At 41.2% G+C, this 18,362-nt stretch overlaps 2 protein-coding genes across 3 annotated transcripts in view; one reads left to right on the forward strand and one right to left on the reverse strand.

Annotated features, from left to right (window-relative positions):
* Positions 1-18,362, reverse strand: part of CCNDBP1 (cyclin D1 binding protein 1) — a 74,935-nt gene that overhangs the window by 28,265 nt on the left and 28,308 nt on the right. The gene's annotated exons all lie outside the window — the stretch shown is intronic.
* LOC133216527 (protein-glutamine gamma-glutamyltransferase 6-like) lies at positions 5,197-18,004 on the forward strand. The gene is made up of 11 exons (XM_061361289.1): positions 5,197-5,731; positions 6,221-6,339; positions 7,579-7,707; positions 8,475-8,652; positions 9,457-9,592; positions 10,579-10,682; positions 12,728-12,970; positions 13,633-13,977; positions 14,925-15,082; positions 16,474-16,607; positions 17,851-18,004. The coding sequence occupies exons 1-11, from the start codon at positions 5,596-5,598 to the stop codon at positions 18,002-18,004; spliced, it is 1,836 nt and encodes a 611-aa protein (XP_061217273.1). The 5' UTR covers positions 5,197-5,595.

Below are 18,362 nucleotides of genomic sequence, written 5' to 3' on the forward strand. Positions count from 1 at the left end.
AAGAAAGGCGTATTACAGATAATCATGTCAGCAACAGATCATCAGAACGTCACACCTCTCTGTGTGCTTCCAGGAAAGAATGAATTCTATGCAGTTATGTGAAAGGTCTTCAGACAGACTTGCCTTTAAAAAAAACACCCAAAACTGGTTTATGCTATTACAAACTAATCAGATAACTCTGTGTCCCATACGTCCATGCTGTACGATATGTATATTTGTCTATACCTGCCCTCTGTACATACTGTCAAAAACCTAAACTGACACAAATGAAACCATCCAAAATTAAGCTTATTCTGTCTACTTCAGACTGTATTTCCTCATTAGGTCCAATTTGGGATGTTTTCCTCTCTTAGTAATTAAGACATCAGGATACTGTTTATCATCTTGCCTCAGCCATTCACCAGTTTTAAATAAGCGTAATTAGAATCAAGACTGTGCAATTAAAGCCATCATAAGTAGATGCTCACGTAGGACATTACTACAAAAACAGTAACCACACTGCAACCACAGGGCACACCCAAGTTGTATAAAATCTAAGTTGTACAGTTGAGTCCTAAACCTTTTGTTACTCATGCTGGTGGAAGAGGATTCAGAGTGTTCTTGCACACTTTTGTATCCATAACCTGAAGTACGCGCAAGTGTAGAGAAGAAGAAAAAAACATTATGGCAGGTAAGTTAAAAACAGGCTGATTGTTCCAGATATCACTCTTCCAATACAAATGAATGACATTTGCTGAGGAAACAAGGTAAATTACATCTGGCTGTTTTCTCAGCTGTTTAGTTCTTTTTAGGTTAATTGCATTTATGGGTTATTCTACTAGAACTGCCAATTTTCTTTTTTTTTTTTTTTTCAGTAATGCCTTTTTTTTTTCTGTAACACAGAAAAATAGAGTAAGAAAGTATTTTTCTACCATATCCATTAACTGGTCTATACAGTGCTTTTGCAGCCACATACACAATATTTTTGACTCGTGATTTGGGCAAACTGCTACACAGAAGTTCCAGGCTGTAATTCCTCTGTGACATCAAATTGATGTCTGGCCTCAAACAAGTCACTTGATGGCCTCTGGACTCCCAGTTCACCTCCCTGCAGCATGTCTACAATTAACCTGTGCTATCTATGTATGACATTGCACCTGCTCTGATTCTTATGCTGACTGGAAAGATTTCTAGTTAGAAAGATGCATCATATAACAGACATACATGGAGTCTATCTAGAAGCTGAAAAATTGATATAATCTCAAATCCCACCCTCTCTATTTCTGTAGTAGAACCATATGGATTTCCTCAGATACGAACTTCATTAAGTGATTAAAGGTGGTGCTAAACCAAGCCCATTGGTCTGCAAAGGGTTAACATGCTCTAGTCATGGTAGGAAGTTTTTGTCAAGTGAAATTCCTTTGGAATATCATATTGGGACTCTTCATCAAGGACTTTAGCAATAGGGCAAGGGGTGATGGGTTTAAACTTAAACAGGGGAAGTTCAGATTAGATATAAGGAAATTCTTTACTGTGAGGGTGGTGAGGCGCTGGCACAGGTTGCCCAAAGAACTGATAAATGCTCCATCCCTGGCAGTGTTGAAGGCCAGGTTGGACAGAGACTTGGGCAACATGGTCTGTTGTGAGGCAGCCTTGCCCATGGCAGAGGGGGTGGAATGAGATGATCTTAAGGTCCTTTCCCACCCAAACTATTCAATGATTCTATGATTCTGTACTGGGGAAAGGCACTCCTCAAACATATGAATTCATAGAGGGTTCTGTATTTTTTCTGCTTTGTTCCTGTTTGTTGTTTTGTTGTTGTCATTGTTTTTTTAACTGATCAAGGATCAAAAAAGGTTGAAAGCTTTTGTAACAATCTGTGCTTAAGTGTCCCGTCTTCAACAGTGGGCAATTTATCATAGAATCGTTAATGCTGGAAAGCTCATCCAGTTCCAACCCCTGCCACAGGCATGGACATGTTCCACTAGAGCAGGTTGTACCTAATGAAGGTCCCTCTCCAGCATTCTTGTAGCCCCCTTCAGACACTGGAAGCTGCTGTGAGGTCTTCATGCAGTTTTTCTTCTCCAGGCTGAACAGCCCCAGTGTTCTCAGCCTGTCTTCGTATGGAAGGTGCTCCAGCCCCTGATCATCCCTGTGGCCTTCTCTGGACTCACTCCAACAGCTCCATGTCCTTCTTATGCTGTGGACACCAGAACTGCACACAGTGCTTCAAGTAGGGTCTCAATACTCCAAGTGGGTTTCATCATGATACAATCGAGCAATCCATAGCACTGCCTCAAGATATACCAGACCTAATGCTACCATCTGCCCTCCACTGGTTATCTTTCTCCAACAGAGCGTGAAAAAACACCTAGCTTCAAGCAACAAAACTGTAAATAACTGAGATATAGAAGAAGATAATGTGCAAGTCCAACAATGAAGATACTAGCTTTTTCTACATCAGCTGTCATACAGCATTTCCAGGATTAGGCATATACTTGCTCATGAGTTTTAATACTTCTTTCTGTACATCTTTAAAGCATTCTGGGAACTAGAGAATTTCCCCAGAAAAAGAGCAGGAACATGGTACAGCAGAACAGCCTCTTCAAACTTTTTACAAAGTCTTATCTAAATACAATAGCTTTTCTGATTTATTTTTTAAATGAAAGATGAATTCCCTGAATGGATGTTTTTTTCTGTCTCTGAAAGTCGCCTCCATGAAAGACATGGCAGCTGTTCCTCTAAGTTGTCATTATTTTACTAGAGCATGTAAATCCATTCATATAATAAAATTACATTACACAAGCTGAAAAGATGTACATGTTTGAAGGAACAATGTTTTAATTAACTTGCCTTGTATTTTTCTAGCCCTGAAGATAGCAAATGTCAACTGGCAATCCAAACTAAATAAAGCTGCACACCACACCTCTGATTACAGCAGCACAGAAGCAATCTTGAGGAGAGGTCAGGACTTCAACATCACTCTGAACCTCCGAACAGCAGTGCAATCTGCAGACAACTTCACCTTTATTGCAAGCACAGGTAATTTCCCCACAACACTCACATCCAAGTCACTGCAGCTCCAAAACACAAGTGCCCTTACAGCTATGTGGTCCATTCCTGAATCATTAAACTTTATCCTGTATAAATTCAGGATTTGTTGTCCTGTTAGGCTTAGGAGCTCCCATTTTAAAGTTCCACCTGTACCTCAAGGCAAAAGACAGTTAAGGTAACAACAGAAAGGTAGGGGCCATTCTCATTCTGCGATCATTCACTTTGTGATCATTCATTTTATGATCCCCAAACATTTTTACAACTCTACCTCTCTCAGATCACAGACCACCCACCCCACTCCTAACTCTCTGCTTCACCTGCTTAAACAACCCTTGATTAACTTCATGTGTTCCCTATTATGAGAACATCTATATGACTCCATTCGTAAACCGTACCTCCCCCAAAAAACTTCTCCAAAAAATTATCCTGGCAGCTATCACAGTATCACAGTATGTTAGAGATTGGAAGGGACCTCAAAAGATCATCTAGTCCAATCCCCCTGCCGGTGCAGAAACACCTAGATAAGGTTACACAGGAATGTGTCCAGGCGGGTTTTGAATGTCTCCAGAGAAGGAGACTCCACAACCTCCCTGGGCAGCCTGTTCCAGTGTTCCGTCACCCTTGCTGAGAAGAAGTTTCTTCTCAAGTTTATGTGGAACCTCTTGTGTTCCAGTTGGTACCCATTACCCCCTGTCCTATCATTGTTTGCCACTGAGAAGAGCCTGGCTCCATCCTCGGGACACTCCCCCTTTATATACACTAATAAGGTCACCCCTCAGTTTCCTCTTCTCCAAACTATAGAGACCCAGCTCCCTCAGTCTTTCCTCATAAGGGAGATGCTCCACTCCCTTCATCATCTCAGTTGCCCTGCGCTGGACTCTCTCCAGCAGGTCCCTGTCCTTCTTGAACTGAGACGCCCAGAACTGGACACAATATTCCAGATGCGGTCTCACCAGGGCAGAGTAGAGGGGAAGGAGGACCTCTCTCGACCTACTAACCACCCCCCTTCTAATACACCCCAGGATGCCATTGGTCTTCTTGGCCACAAGGGCATAATGTTGGCTCATGGTCATCCTGTCGTCCACTAGGACCCCCAGGTCTCTCTCCCCTACACTGCTCTCTAACAGGTTGTTCCCCAACCTATACTGGAACCTGGGGTTGTTCCTGCCCAGATGCAGGACTCTACACTTTCCCTTGTTATATTTCATCAAGTTATTCCCTGCCCAACTCTCTAGCCTGTCCAGGTCTCGCTGGATGGCAGCACAGCCTTCTGGCGTGTCAGCCACTCCTCCCAGCTTAGTGTCATCAGCAAACTTGCTGATAGTACACTCAATTCCCTCATCTAAATCATTGATGAATATATTAAATAATACTGGTCCCAGTACTGACCCTTGAGGCACTCCACTAGATACAGGTCTCCAATGAGACTCCACCCCATAGACTACAACTCTCTGGCTTATCTCCTACAGCCAGTTCACAGTCCACCTCACTACCTGATTATCCAGACCACACTTCCTCAATTTAGCTGTGAGGATGCTGTGGGAGACTGCATCAAATGCTTTGCTGAAGTCAAGGTAGACCACATCCACCGCTCTGCCGTCATCCATTCACCGTCTTATTTCCTCATAAAAGGCTACAAGATTGGTCAAGCATGACTTCCCCTTGGTGAAGCCATGTTGACTGCCCCCCATAACCCTCTTATCCTTGATATGCCTTAAGATGGCCCCAAGGATAAGGTGTTCCATCACTTTCCCAGGGATGGAGGTGAGGCTGACTGGTCTATAGTTACCTTGGTCCTCCTTCTTGCCCTTTTTGAAGACTGGAGTGACATTTGCTTTCCTCCAGTCCTCAGGCACCTCTCCCGTTTCCCAAGACTTGGTAAAGATGATGGAGAGTGGTCTAGCAATGACCTCCGCCAGTTCCCTCAGCACCCATGTGTGCATCCTATCTGGACCCATGGATTTACGGATGTCCAGATTGCTCAACTGGTCTCTAACCCATTCCTCACTGACTAAGGCAAACCGCTCCATTGACCTGACTTCATCTGAGGTCTCAGAGGTACAAGGCTCTTCAGGACTGCCTCCAGCAGAGTAGACAGAAACAACAAAGGCATTCAGTAACTCTGCCATCTCTTTATCTTCTGTCACCAGGGCAACATCTTAATGAAATGTGTATTACAATGTGTGACCCATCCTGCCTGCATATTTTGTTTTCAGGACAACAAGCTCATCTAGAATGATTATGGGTGTGCTCACCTTTACTGGGTTGTGCATATAACAGGTTACAGGGATTCTCCGGATCAGAGTGCAGCTAGTTTACACTGAATAAGCATTTGACCTGACACACCACAATCTCTCAATGTAGTCTTCAAAAAAATGCAGAATTAAGATCATCACTGACCCCCAGTTTGTCACCTACAGCTGTCATTCAGAATTGCTGTCCCTCTTCCCTCTGGCAGGACCATCTCCAGCAGAATCGCAGCAGACCAAAGCCATATTTAACCTTTCTGAAAAGGGTGCCAATGGCTGGAGTGCAACCCAAGAGCCCAGTGAGCCTGGCTGCATGAACTTCATAATATTCAGCCCAGCCAATGCTGTCATTGGACGATACAAACTCAAGCTCCATATTGTTTCTGGGAACAAGAGCTCTTCAACACTCCTGGGCCAATTTGTGCTACTCTTCAATCCCTGGTGTCCAAGTATGTTTTGTGTATCATACCCTTCAAATAACTCATTGTGTCTCAGTCAGGAAATCTGGGTTTCATGGTAAAGCATGCAACTGACAGTCACAGCTACAGAAAGATTATTTTTTTTATTCAACATCAAGGATTAAGTTTTTGCCCCTTCAGTGCTGCAATGCATCAAAGACCCTACCTTTTGCTTGTAGAGTAAGAAATCAGAGGGAGGAAATATTCCAAATATTTATTCTATATTTTTCCTCCCCTGATACTTGCATTCAGTTATAAACCAAGTGGTATCTACCAGTAAGACACATACTGAGACTAGTGAAGGGACAGGAGCATAGTCAGCTCCCCTTAAAGGAACTTCATGCTAATATTATTCACTCTGTAAATGATTATGGAATGCACAGGCAGCCTGACCTGCTCTCTGAACTCCCTTTCAAATGAGATTTTCACTTACAGCAAGATAACTTTGCTTTCAGTCAGTACGTCTCATTCTGCTTCTAGATGATGATGTCTATATGGCTAATGAAAAGGAGCGACGGGAGTATGTACTGAATGAGAGTGGAATCATATTTCAGGGACTGGAAAAATATATTCAACAAGAAGCTTGGAACTATGGACAGGTAAACCGCATCACCTATTTTAGAATGTTGAAAATAAGAACATTATTAGGTAAATAGGCTCTTGAGATGGGACAAAAATTATCTCGTAGCATAAGAGTTACAGAATCATAGAATAGATAGGGTTGGAAAGGACCTTAAAATCATGAAGTTCCAACCCCCTTGCCATGGGCAGAATTCCTCTCTCACTTCTGATTTACTTGCAGATATATATCTCATTTATTGACACATTACAGCATCATCAGGATCTTCTTCCCTGTCTGGCATGTGCTAATACTGAAATAAAAGAAACAAAGCATAATTTTTGTTTTCTTTTGCCTATTACAGAAAATGGCAAAATTCTATTTATTTCTTGACCCTTGTAAAGGGCAAGGAAAATTATTACAGTATTAACCTCTAGGTATTGGAAGGCTAGTACATCTAAATATTTACAGAGTTGGTTCAATAATGGGGCAGAAGATACTAAAAGGACATCAAAAATCTACTCAACCGAAGTAACTCAAGTTGGGATTTTTGAAAATCAGTTTGGCTTTCTAAGCATAACTGCTACAGTCATAGCTGCAGTCTATATGTAGTCACATTGCCATCCTGCAACTCGTTGGGACAGTCAAAACCATTCCTGACCACTTCATGATTCACTTTTGCACTAGCATTTGTACACAGTGCTCCTCCTGATCACTGCGACTACTTTTACACTAATAAATGAAACAAGGCCAGACCCGCTTTCTGCCTTAGAGGTCACGCAGCATCCTAGCCTGACTGCATCCATGCAGCACAGCACTTTGGCACCCTGGGCCCAACAGTGTCCCAGTGAATCTAATCCACAATAATTATTTTTGTGGATTTCTTTCCATTCAGATTATCTGATGTAAGGTATAAACAGTCCATCAGCTTTTATAACATAAGGGTACCTGTGGGAGCATGACAGGATGTGCGAGAGTGAGAAGCCTGCTCAGCCAGATCTGGAGTGGTCTTGTGTGTTCCACCAGGCCATGTAATGTCTTTGTGAATGCTAGCAATGGCCCCAAACCATACTCAGAAAAATGCTGTCCTTCAAATACTGTGGAGGCTCAGCAACATAATGCTTGTTTTCTTTATGGCCCTATTTTCTTTAACAGTATAGAAAATTCCTATGTTACCAACATCATGCTATTGCACTAGGAGAAAGAAAGCAGGTAGGGAGTTCATCCTTGGGTTGATTTATGAAATTAGCCTTTAATTTATTGATTGTTTTGATTTCAGTTTGAAGAGGATATCCTTGATATCTCTCTGGCTATACTGGATCGAAGCCTGAACCACTGCCAAGATCCAGCTGTTGATGTATCCAAACGAAACAATCCTATCTATGTGAGCAGGGTTGTCAGTGCTATGGTAAAGTGATCAATTAGTTACAGCTGTACAATGCACTTACTAACAAAAACCCCAATACTTCATGGTGAATCCCTTGATGTTTTACTGAAGTAGCTAACTTTTCTGCAAAAAGAAAGAAGAGACAAAATGGAGATATATTTTCCAAAAAAATAGAATCAAGAATAATAGAATGGTTTGGGGACCTTAAAGCTCATCCAGTTCCACCTCCCTGCCATGTGCAAAGAAAGCTGCCACTAGACCAGGCTGCCCCAAGCCCCGCCCAACCTGGCCTTGAATACTGCCAGGGATGGGGCAGCCACAGCTTCTCTGGGTAACCTGGGAACAGATCTTTCACTAATTTGGAAAGCTCGTGTCCATTCTGAAATCATTTGCTAAGTTTTTCAAACACCAAGAGAAGCATGAAATATTTTGGAAAACCAGTGTTGGCATAGCCACATTTCATGTGTGTATTTAGTATTCTTCACTTAAAGGTTATTTGTTAAGGGAGACCTGTATGTATTTCCTTGAACAGTTACATCTTCTCAACACAACCCCACCCTCACAAACATACTGCACAGCTAGACCACTGAAAAGTTTTCCATTTTATAAAGAATACATGCCTTACTACCACATTCCAACTGTTGCATGCGAGCAGACAAAATTCTATCTTGGATTCAAATACTATACCCCACCACTCAGCCAATGAGAAAGGTGGCACAAAGAGGGTCATTCCCTCTCTCCCTTCTTCTGTAAATGTTTCAATTCTCTCATGAGAAGGACTCTTTCAGGTTAACAGCAATGATGAAAAAGGAGTAGTGGAAGGGAAGTGGAATGGAAAATACTGCTCAGGAACCAACCCTCTGCAGTGGAGTGGAAGTGTGACCATCCTTCGAAAGTGGTACAGGGGGAGATACAAACCTGTCCGGTATGGCCAATGCTGGGTCTTTGCAGGAGTAATGTGCACAGGTATACACGAAGGGGTGAAAAATACTATCAGAAAAGAAGAGTAGTAGAATTTCTGTAGCTTTAACTTTGTGATGTTGAAGCTTTGACAGAGAGAGTGAAGAACCTATGCTTTCCATTCTTAAAGGGTTATTTTCTTCTATTTTAAACAGCCATACATTGTAGTACCGCACCCCAATTTTCTGAATCACCAAACAAAATGCAAAGCAGTTTGCAGGCTGAAAACAGCAAGGTTTCCTGTTTCAAAGCTAGAGGTCAAATTAAAATCAGTGCTCTTCTAAGTCTATGTCCTCGCAATGCCAGTGTTGCATTGATGACAAAAAAACAAATCACATTTTGGAGGACCTATAGGAGCTGCAAGTTGGGAAAAGCGTTTCATCTTAGCAGTTTCCATTCAGAGCTGCTCTGAGACAAGAGTCACTTTTGGGAAAACACAAAGGAAAAACAATGTAAATGAGTGGTATGTCTCAGACAGGAAGAAGAAAAATAAGGCAACACAGAAACAAACACAGGGAGAAAATGGGAAAGAGAACAGGATGAAGAACTAAAGATTAAAATAAATGGGTGCATCTAACTCTTCAAAAGAACATGGCAGCTAAGAATGTCATGCGAGTGGAACTGTCTTCTAAGCAATTGTGCACAATGACAGTGACTTGCATCATTATCTAAGAGGGAAATTTCTGAGGGCTTGTTTCCCCACTGAAAACATATATACCAGACTGCTTTTCTAAAAAAAAACCCAGAAAAATACTTCCTAAATGTCTGTATAATGTATTTACAGCACTTTCATGCTATTCTATATTGCAGTTCTGCGATCCTTGGGAATACCTACTCGTGTTATTACAAACTTCAACTCTGCTCATGACAGGAATATAAATCTAAGTGTTGATAAGTACGTTGACATTTCTGGAAAGACCCTGCACTTGACCGAAGACAGTGTGTGGTAAGTACAATTATTTCTTTTTCTTAGTATTTCTTCCATTATATTCTCCTCTAATTAAAAGATCATGCCCCTGAAAAACCACCTGCTCCCAGTGCTATAAAACCCTGTAACAAATAATCATGAGAGTGTTCAGAAATGCATGTGGTCAGTTTCAGCATTACAAAGAATTAGCAGAGGAAATACTTTGTACCACTGCTGTTGAACATATAATTTGAAAATATAACTGCTAATTTTGTCTCTACTGTATGAAAGTTTAAATAATTTAAAAAACCCAAATTGAAGTGATTCACCTCTTGCCCAAAACTGGAACCAGCTGGTCCCTCGATTCCCAGGGCAGAGCACTCTCAGGAGCCCCAAAGTTTGAAACCCAGTTCCTCTGCTACATGCTGTTGATTATCTTAAGTCTTTCATGATTACCATTATACATCCCTTGCACAGTACTGTAAGGTTACCAAAGTAAAAACGATACATTTAATGCAGCTGAGAAATAAATCCATGCCTTAGGAAGAACATGCCATTTCTTTCTAGACAGAAAATATCACACTGCACATGAGTTGTACTGCATGCATAAGTGTTTCAGTCACTAAGCACACTATACTATGGGGACCAAATGGCTACATGTGACATGAAGTAGAAAGCAACAGTGAAATAAATACCAGCAGATAGCAATGTGCACAGGAGACCTTCGCTGTAAAGTATGTTGCTCTGGAATGTCCAGAATTCTTCAACACTTGACTCTGCAATGAATTATTTTCCTTTTAACATTTTTCTCATAACATCCCAACATTTCTCAGAGATCTGAACACAAAAAAATGGCAAAGAAGGCAGAAGAGGTACTCAAGAAAGGAGTTAGCAGCTGGTCTCTCCACAGAGTTTTCAATCACTCAACAAGGGTTATTTCATGCACTCTACCAGAAATGTACCAAATCTTTCAATATAAAATTAATTGTATGAATTAGAGATTCCCTGTTCTACCTCCTTTATAGGAATTTCCATGTTTGGAATGAAAGCTGGTTCATCAGAAGAGATCTTGGCTCTTTTTATGATGGATGGCAGGTTCTGGATGCAACGCCCCAGGAAAGGAGCAAAGGTAACACTGCTGTAAATATCAAAAGCTGTAGATACTGTTACTCCTAAGGACTGGTTCTGAAATTTCAGGATAGCTCTCTTCCATCTGCTCTCTGTAGATGTAGCATTAATTCAGGTGCAGAAGAAAAGTAATACCCACATTAATCTCCAGTAAATGCTTTTCGGTCAGCCTCTGGATTGCCTACCAGCATGCAGTTCTTTTGTTTTATCTTCTGCCTCCAGAAAAGCCAGAGCATCTTAAATTCACCTATCTCACCCTTGCTTGTCTGAGCTCCTAACAGATTCATAAAATGACACAGAATAGCTAAGGTAAACCTTTAGAGTTTGTTTACTCCAACCCCCTGCTCAGCACAGGGTCAATTAGTAAAGGTTTCTCAGGATCCTATCCAGTGGGGTTTTGAATATTTCATAGGATGGATATTCTACAAGCTCCCTGGGCAAACCGTTGCAGAGGCTGAGCACCCTCACAGTAAAAGTTTTTTCTTTTGCTTAAATGGAATTTTCTGTGTTTCAATTTCTGCCCACTGCTACTTGTCCTTTCACTGGATATTACTGAGGAGTCTGATTCCGTCCCCTTTACGCCCTCCCACCAGGTATTTATACACATTGATAAGATTCCCGCAAGCCTTCCCTTCAGGAAGAACAGCCCCAGTTATCATTCCTTAATCTTTTTTGTGGCACACTGAAGGGCTTGCTCACATATGTCTGTATCTTTCCTGTACAAGGAGCCCAGAACTACACACAGCACTCCAGATGTGGTCTCACCAGTGCTGAGTAGAAGGAAAGGATCATTCCCCTTTACCTTTTGGCAATGGTCTTCCTGATGTGGCCCTGAATGTTGTTGGCCTTCCTTGCTGCAAGGGCATGCTGCTGGCATTAGACACATTTGCTGGCTTGCACTGGACGGATATAGCTAAAACACCTTTATCTTACTATATCTTACTAAAACCCCTTTTAGTAAGACGCTAAGTAAAGATTTCAGAGCTTATAGTTACAGGGCTGAACCAAACAGTTTACACCAGAAAATAAAATATGCCCCATGACTCTACCCTGTATTTTACTGGACACTCTGGAATGGGTAGGAATATATGATATCCCTGTGGCATCCAACAACATGGCATATATATAGAAAGTCACATGAAAGAAACTCCAAACTGTTCTCTGGTTCTGAAACCAAGTGACATAGAATGGCTTTTGTTCACAGCACTGAACTCCCTGTACCAGACCAAAATAACAGCACAACCTGCTGGGAATGAACCCTGTCCCATTCCCTGAATTCTTCACAGCCACTGTCTGAAAGATACCTCATTGACAAGGGAAGAAATAACCACACTAGGGAGCTTGCTAGCAAGTAAAGTGTTGACAACCAATAGCCAGCACTTGGGTTCACACTTTGGCTCTAGTTTCATTTACTAACACAGACACAACTTATTTGATCTAGTTTGATTACCTTCATCAAAAGAATAATGGTTTAGAGTGAGGTGTCCCTGCCCATCGCAGGGGGGTTGGAACTTGATGATCTTAAGGTCCTTTCCAACCCTAACTTTTCTATAATTCTATGATTCTATGATTTGGCCATTTAAAACCCATCAAACTCCAGATAAAGTGCTTCTCATTCCCCAATGCTGAGTTTACCAAACTCAGTTTCCTGGTTCTTCTCAATGCACATACAGCATTGATGGCTTGCATCTCACTAAGTCTGACTACACTTCAGACTCGGTGCCCATCCTTTCCTTTCACAAAACAGCTTAGCATACAGCTTTGCAAGCTTTGGAGGGTTAGAACATTTCATACAGCACACATCATAAAAAGTGTTAACTTCCTACACCTTAGTAGCCTTACAACCTCCTCTGTGCTCTTACCTTGTGATAGAAAATGCAAGTGGAATCTCTGGATATGCTATTACCATAACACACAGATGTAGAAACACAGCACTTTATCCAAACACGTCTTTGGAGTGATTACCTCTCCTTCTTGCTGTCAGCATGAGGATTTGTGCTCTTTTGCAACAGGCAGTCATTTAACTTCTCCCTCTCTCTAATGCAGGCATATATCAGTGTGGTCCTGCCTCCACTAGAGCCATTAAGGAAGGGGACGTGAACCTGGATTATGACAGCTCATTTGTATTTGCAGCGGTGAATGCTGACTATGTTACTTGGATTCACTATAGCAACAAAAGAAAAGAGAGAATTTATTCTGATACTAGGAAGATTGGAAAATTCATCAGCACCAAAGCAGTGGGCACCAACTCCCGTGTGGATGTCACTGCTAATTACAAATATCCAGAAGGTAAGTTCTTTATTACAGTTGTCTAGCCACTGATGGTCATAAGTGAAAAGAATTTAGGCCTTCATTGGATTGAGCACTGACTTAATTCCTCTACTTCCGGAGCAAAGGAATTGTGAATTTTCAAAGTTGTAGGGCTCAGTCAGCTGATCATGACTGAATGTAGCTTTTGTGGCCCTCGATGAAATAGCAATGTATTCAATACAAAGTCAAAGCTACTTCTGCAAACATCCTGTCCCAGCTGTTCTGATCAGGTGGTGAGAATATTTCTGTTATGACATGCAGCAACAGCCACTTGGGGGAGTTGTCTGGGGAGAGTTCTTGCAAAAGGACTTTTATCACCCTTCTTAATTTCTGAGGAGATGGCAATCACAGCAGCTTATGAAGCACTGAGCTCTATGAGCTCTTCCAGGCCCATAACTTCTAACAAATGCCTATGATCAGCCAGCTGAAGCTGACAGGCAGGTTTTACGTGCCAGCCTTTATGGTGATATAGACTCATTTGCTTTTGTATGACAATTATTCAGGTTAGACCTCATTTTCTCCTCGTGTATATTTTTGCCCTCCTCAGCTTTCCTAAACTGTACTTACTGAGAGCAATCATAGCTGCCTTGCACTATATTCAACATTCAGGAGACCTCTGACCATGTTATTTTTCAAAGCAGGATCCCGGAAAGAAAGGCAGGTGTATAAAAAGGCACTGAAGCTGCTTGGTGTGAGACACACTGGGAAAAGAACCAAAATTAAAAGACACAGAAGACAATCTTCAGTAGCATGGAGACAAAATATGACACAGCCTGCACAAACCCCCAGTATCTCAGGGAAGTTGAACCTTGATGCATCTCCTATAATTGGCCAAGACATCCTCCTAACCTTGGCACTCAAGAACTTAATCTCAGATTTCAAGACGGTTAAGGTTAAACTGAAGGCTTCAGCCATTCTCTACACAAGAAAACATAAGACAGAGATTTTGCAGTTGTCTAGGTCTATCAAACTTGGATCTGAAGAAGGTAATTTTATTACAGCTTACAACAAGACATAGCTTTGGTTTGTGGCCAAATCACGTAGAAATAATGAATGGCTCAAGAAGTGGAGGACCTGCAAACGGTTGGAGTTTAAGGCTATTCAGGGGAAGAGAAACATATGTATTTGCCCTGTCTTAATCATTTGCCTTTGAGCACTGTCAAGGATACTGAGCTGGGTGACCTTCCGTCTGACCCAGCACAGTCATTATTACTTCTACATAAAGTCCTTTTTTGATAAGATAGAACAACTACAAGACATACACAGAAGACTACTCAGATATCAGCTCCTCATAAGCAAAATATAAACACAGATTTAAGGAGGAAACATAAGCATACATCTTTTGCAGCAGAACAGGAACTACCTGCCTTTGCCCTTTTATAGGGCCAGTGCTGAAAAATGAGACATGTAGAAGAGATGAATATAGCTACCCTCTGAAGCTAACACACACACATTGTAAGCCTTTCCACTGTTCCAGCAGTAGATTAACATTTTTTCTCAATGTACTGAGATCCGCTGCACACAGGCTGACGGTGTACACTCTCTAAGGCAGAGGCTCGACATCTGCTTCAGCAAGGGGCTTTTAAACCAATCCACCTTCTCACTTTTGCCTTCTTTGCAAGGAAGGAGCATTAAATGCTCATCTTCAGATAGATGAAAAAAAAACAACAAACCCACCAGCAGGGGTTGCCACATATATCCATCCTCCAAACTGTCCAGCTACCAAACTGTACTTGGAATTTCGTGTTTGATGTGAATGTAAGTAAAAGTCACCCATGAGCATCATTCCTGTCTATGGGCTGTCACACCCACATATAGACAGCCCCAGGGTGATAGCAACCTTGCTCCTTAAAATACAGATAGATTACAGATAGCTGGTAATTAGACACAGGAAAAAGAAGAGAGGGAAACCCTGTTTTTATTTACATTCCAGTGAAAAATATTTCAATCAAGATCTCCTATTCCCAGTATAAAAATGCTCTGATGGATGACAGGAAGATCCTGGTGACTGCTGTGTGTGAAATCAAACAGAGAGCCTCGCTTCTAGTGGAGAAGGATATTGTACTTCAGCATCCTTTTCTCACCATCAAGGTAAAAGCTAGTCCCCTTTGTGTTCCTGTAGAGATGTGTTGAGAAGAACTAGAATCCTTACTCCATTTACTCCTCATGGAAAGGAGTGTGGGAAGTGAAATCATGCCTGAGGGTGATTTGATCTTGTTGCTCTAGTAACAAGCCATATGATACAAGTGAAATGAAATACACTAAAGAAAAGCAAACTATTCCAAGACATAGCTGTGCTAGGGCATTCTTGCCAGTGCTTGTTGATAAAAGTTCTCGGTGTTACGAGGGTTACAAGGTAAGATTATCTCCAGAGAAACAGACAGACAGAGGGAAACAGAGACAGAGAGATTTAGTTCACATCTAGGACTCCACTGTTGTCAGGGAAGTCTAATTATTTTCTTCCAGTCTATTTAGGAATCATGGTTTTTAAAAAAGAAATCTACTTAACTGATAATACCTGGGGCTGGGGCTGTGAGGCTTCTTATTACTGATCATCAAAGAAGTTCTTTTACCTCATCAGGAAAAGGGGCACTTTTCACCTTGTAACACCTTCTTAAATGATGAATAATTAGAACCAGAGGCTATTTTTTTTTCCTTACTGTCTTAAGACAGACACATGACAGATTTTGCACAACGGATACAAAGCAGTTTTTAGTCTAACTAGCCTAACTTCTTTTGGACAGCTCAGCACATTCACATGCTGCATCAGACATGGGATCAAATGCTGTCTGTCTACTGTACTGTAAACAATACACAGGGAGTATGATAGTTTCTGGAGTCTTTCAGAGCTCCAGACTACATTAGCTATCTCAAACCACTGTCAGTAGCATATGGGAAAAGCAAAGTTACTCAGAGGAACAAAATGCTGGATTTTTATAGGACTGGCGATTTCTGAATACCAAGTTTTAGTGAGACTTTGTAAAAGACTTCTATGCTGTATCATGCAAATAAGAGCCACCTTATATAAGGCAGGCACCCGAATTAAATTTCTTCAATTCAGTGACTAAGTTTCAAGAAGGGTTTATGTTTCTGTTGATTGAGATTTCTGTATAAATATACACTCAACAATGGAGAAATGTAACTGGGGTGATGGACTTCTCCATTATGTTAATTAACATTAATATCTGTATTCTCATTATGTTCTCAGTCTGGTAAGTATCATACACTGTGTTATACTCAACACCATACACTGACGTAGCTAAAAAGTTAGGACTAGGTTGACTAAATCAGCCAGCCACAGTGGGTTCAAACCTGAACTCTGATGCCCCAAAACAGGTACATATATTAATTCTTGGTTCCTTCCCGTCCAGGAGACCCTAAAAGAAGGTAAGTAGTTTGCAATGGGAATTAAATGAGAAAAAAAAACATGAGAAAGAGGTGAGACTAATGCCGTGGCTGAGCAGAACGTTTTCTCTCTCTAGGTCCTTGGTCCAACAGTGGTACACAAGGCTGTTAATGTGCAGGTCACATTTACCAACCCACTGCCTGAAGTGGTGACAGACTGTGTCCTGAGAGCAGAAGGTAGCGGCCTGCTCAAAGAGCAACTCAGAATCAAGTATGTAAATGCTATACGGCTAATAACTTCTTCACTTCTGTGGGAAATCTGGAATAAAAGTGGGGTTTTTTTAAGAATCAGCCAACCTCCTGAGTCTTGTTTGCACCAACCCTGGACAAAATACCACCACATCAGTACTCTCCATATACTACTTGGAGTTCTTTACACCTCCTTTGCCAAACCTTGAATTACAGAATGCTCAGGAAGTAGAGACGGCCTGCTTCTAATGACAGCATGTAAATCAACACTCCTGTAGTTAGTGACTGAATTACTTAAAGGGCAAAAGTTTTAAAACTTTCTTCTTTTTGTGGTTTGCAGAAGGAAAATCAAACAATCCCTGAAGGATAAGGGAAAAAAATGGTCTCTTTTTTTCCTTCAGATATTAAATTACTAAAGAGCCAGGACATACACTGTAATGAAATGTCTTAAAAATGTGTCCACTGCTATCATACCAATTTACCATATACTATCCTGTACAGAAAGTGTTCTCCCATCTCCTCCATGGTTATAATTTTTAAAACGTTTTTTAAAGTCTTCAAATTTTTTATGTTGGGGAAGTTTCACAAAGAAACTGTGAGGGGAAAACAAAAACAAGATGGCAAAAGTGGGATAATGATAAAAATCACTAAGGCTTCATTTACATTGAATACAAAATTCAGGCCTAGATTGTGACCTTGAACCTTAATTTGCCTTTCCAGCATTGGGTTTGCTCAGCTTCAATACCTCCTTAGAGCATAGAGGCCCTTTTTCCCCACACTCTCTGTTTTCTGGTGCTAGTATCACTCTCCTTGTGTTGGACAGCCAAGAGCCTTTCAAACTATGGACATAAAATCAACAGGTAATTATATTTACCACACCAAAATACAGCATGAGCATATCTACAGTACTATAAATGTTGTGAGTGTTCAGGGTAATATACAGTTGGTTTTGAGCTCTTCTAAAGATAACCCTTCTGATCATTCCTCAGGTGCTCAATACATTTTGCCCTCATGATACAACTCTTAATCTGCTATCACAGGTTGAGAACTGCAACTATTCCACCACATCCATTCCAGCTTGATTAATTCCTCAAGGGTAGTCTTGCAGGTGCTGTGAACATGGAAGGTTAGGTCTACCTGTGCTAGGAGCATGCAAACACAGCAGCCTCTGACTCTTCCCTTCCATACTTAGATTTGTGGCTCTGAAGAGTACATAGTAAGAATTTTTCATGTGCTTGAACTTACACCTGTATTCTTTATTTCAGTGTGGCAAGAATGGACCCCATGGAGAGCTCAACAGTCCAATTTGAAATCATACCCTACAGCAGTGGCACAAGGCAGCTTCAGGTGGACTTGGTTTGCATCCATTTTTCAGACATTAAGGGGTTTGTGATGCTTGATGTGGCTCCTGCTCAGTGATATCACCTGTACATCAGTGTGGTTTTGGCTCTGTTTATGAGACTGATGTAGCGTTCATACATTATTCTGACTGGCAGCCCAGAAGCAGACTACTCACCCAAAGCAAAGCGACACAATATGAACAGAAATTAAGAAAAAGGTACTAGACATTATACTTGCAAAGAGAATGTCATCTTTTTCATTCCCTAACCTGTTTCATGGTCCTTCATGAATCGAATTCCTAGTGGAAATAATTAATAATTTAACTTGAAGGAGAGGATCAAGTGTGATGGTTTTCAGCATTAGAGCCTGTAGCAATGATCATAGAATCATAGAATAGTTAGGGTTGGAAAGGACCTTAAGATCATCAAGTTCCAAT

The sequence above is a fragment of the Neopsephotus bourkii genome, unplaced genomic scaffold (genome assembly GCF_033783945.1).
Source record: "Neopsephotus bourkii isolate Nb327-2 ecotype Australia unplaced genomic scaffold, CSIRO-AGI_Nbou_v1 NB_1060, whole genome shotgun sequence".
Classification (NCBI taxonomy): domain Eukaryota; kingdom Metazoa; phylum Chordata; class Aves; order Psittaciformes; family Psittacidae; genus Neopsephotus; species Neopsephotus bourkii.

What these genes read in the sequence shown, in the direction of transcription:
- LOC133216527 (XM_061361289.1), top strand. Translation starts at nt 5,596, where the DNA reads ATGAACTTCATAATATTCAGCCCAGCCAATGCTGTCATTGGACGATAC. An exon ending in GCAGGGTTGTCAGTGCTATG is followed by an intron (nt 7,708 to 8,474) that starts GTAAAGTGATCA and finishes GGACTCTTTCAG; the next exon opens with GTTAACAGCAATGATGAAAA. An exon ending in TGCAGGAGTAATGTGCACAG is followed by an intron (nt 8,653 to 9,456) that starts GTATACACGAAG and finishes TCTATATTGCAG; the next exon opens with TTCTGCGATCCTTGGGAATA.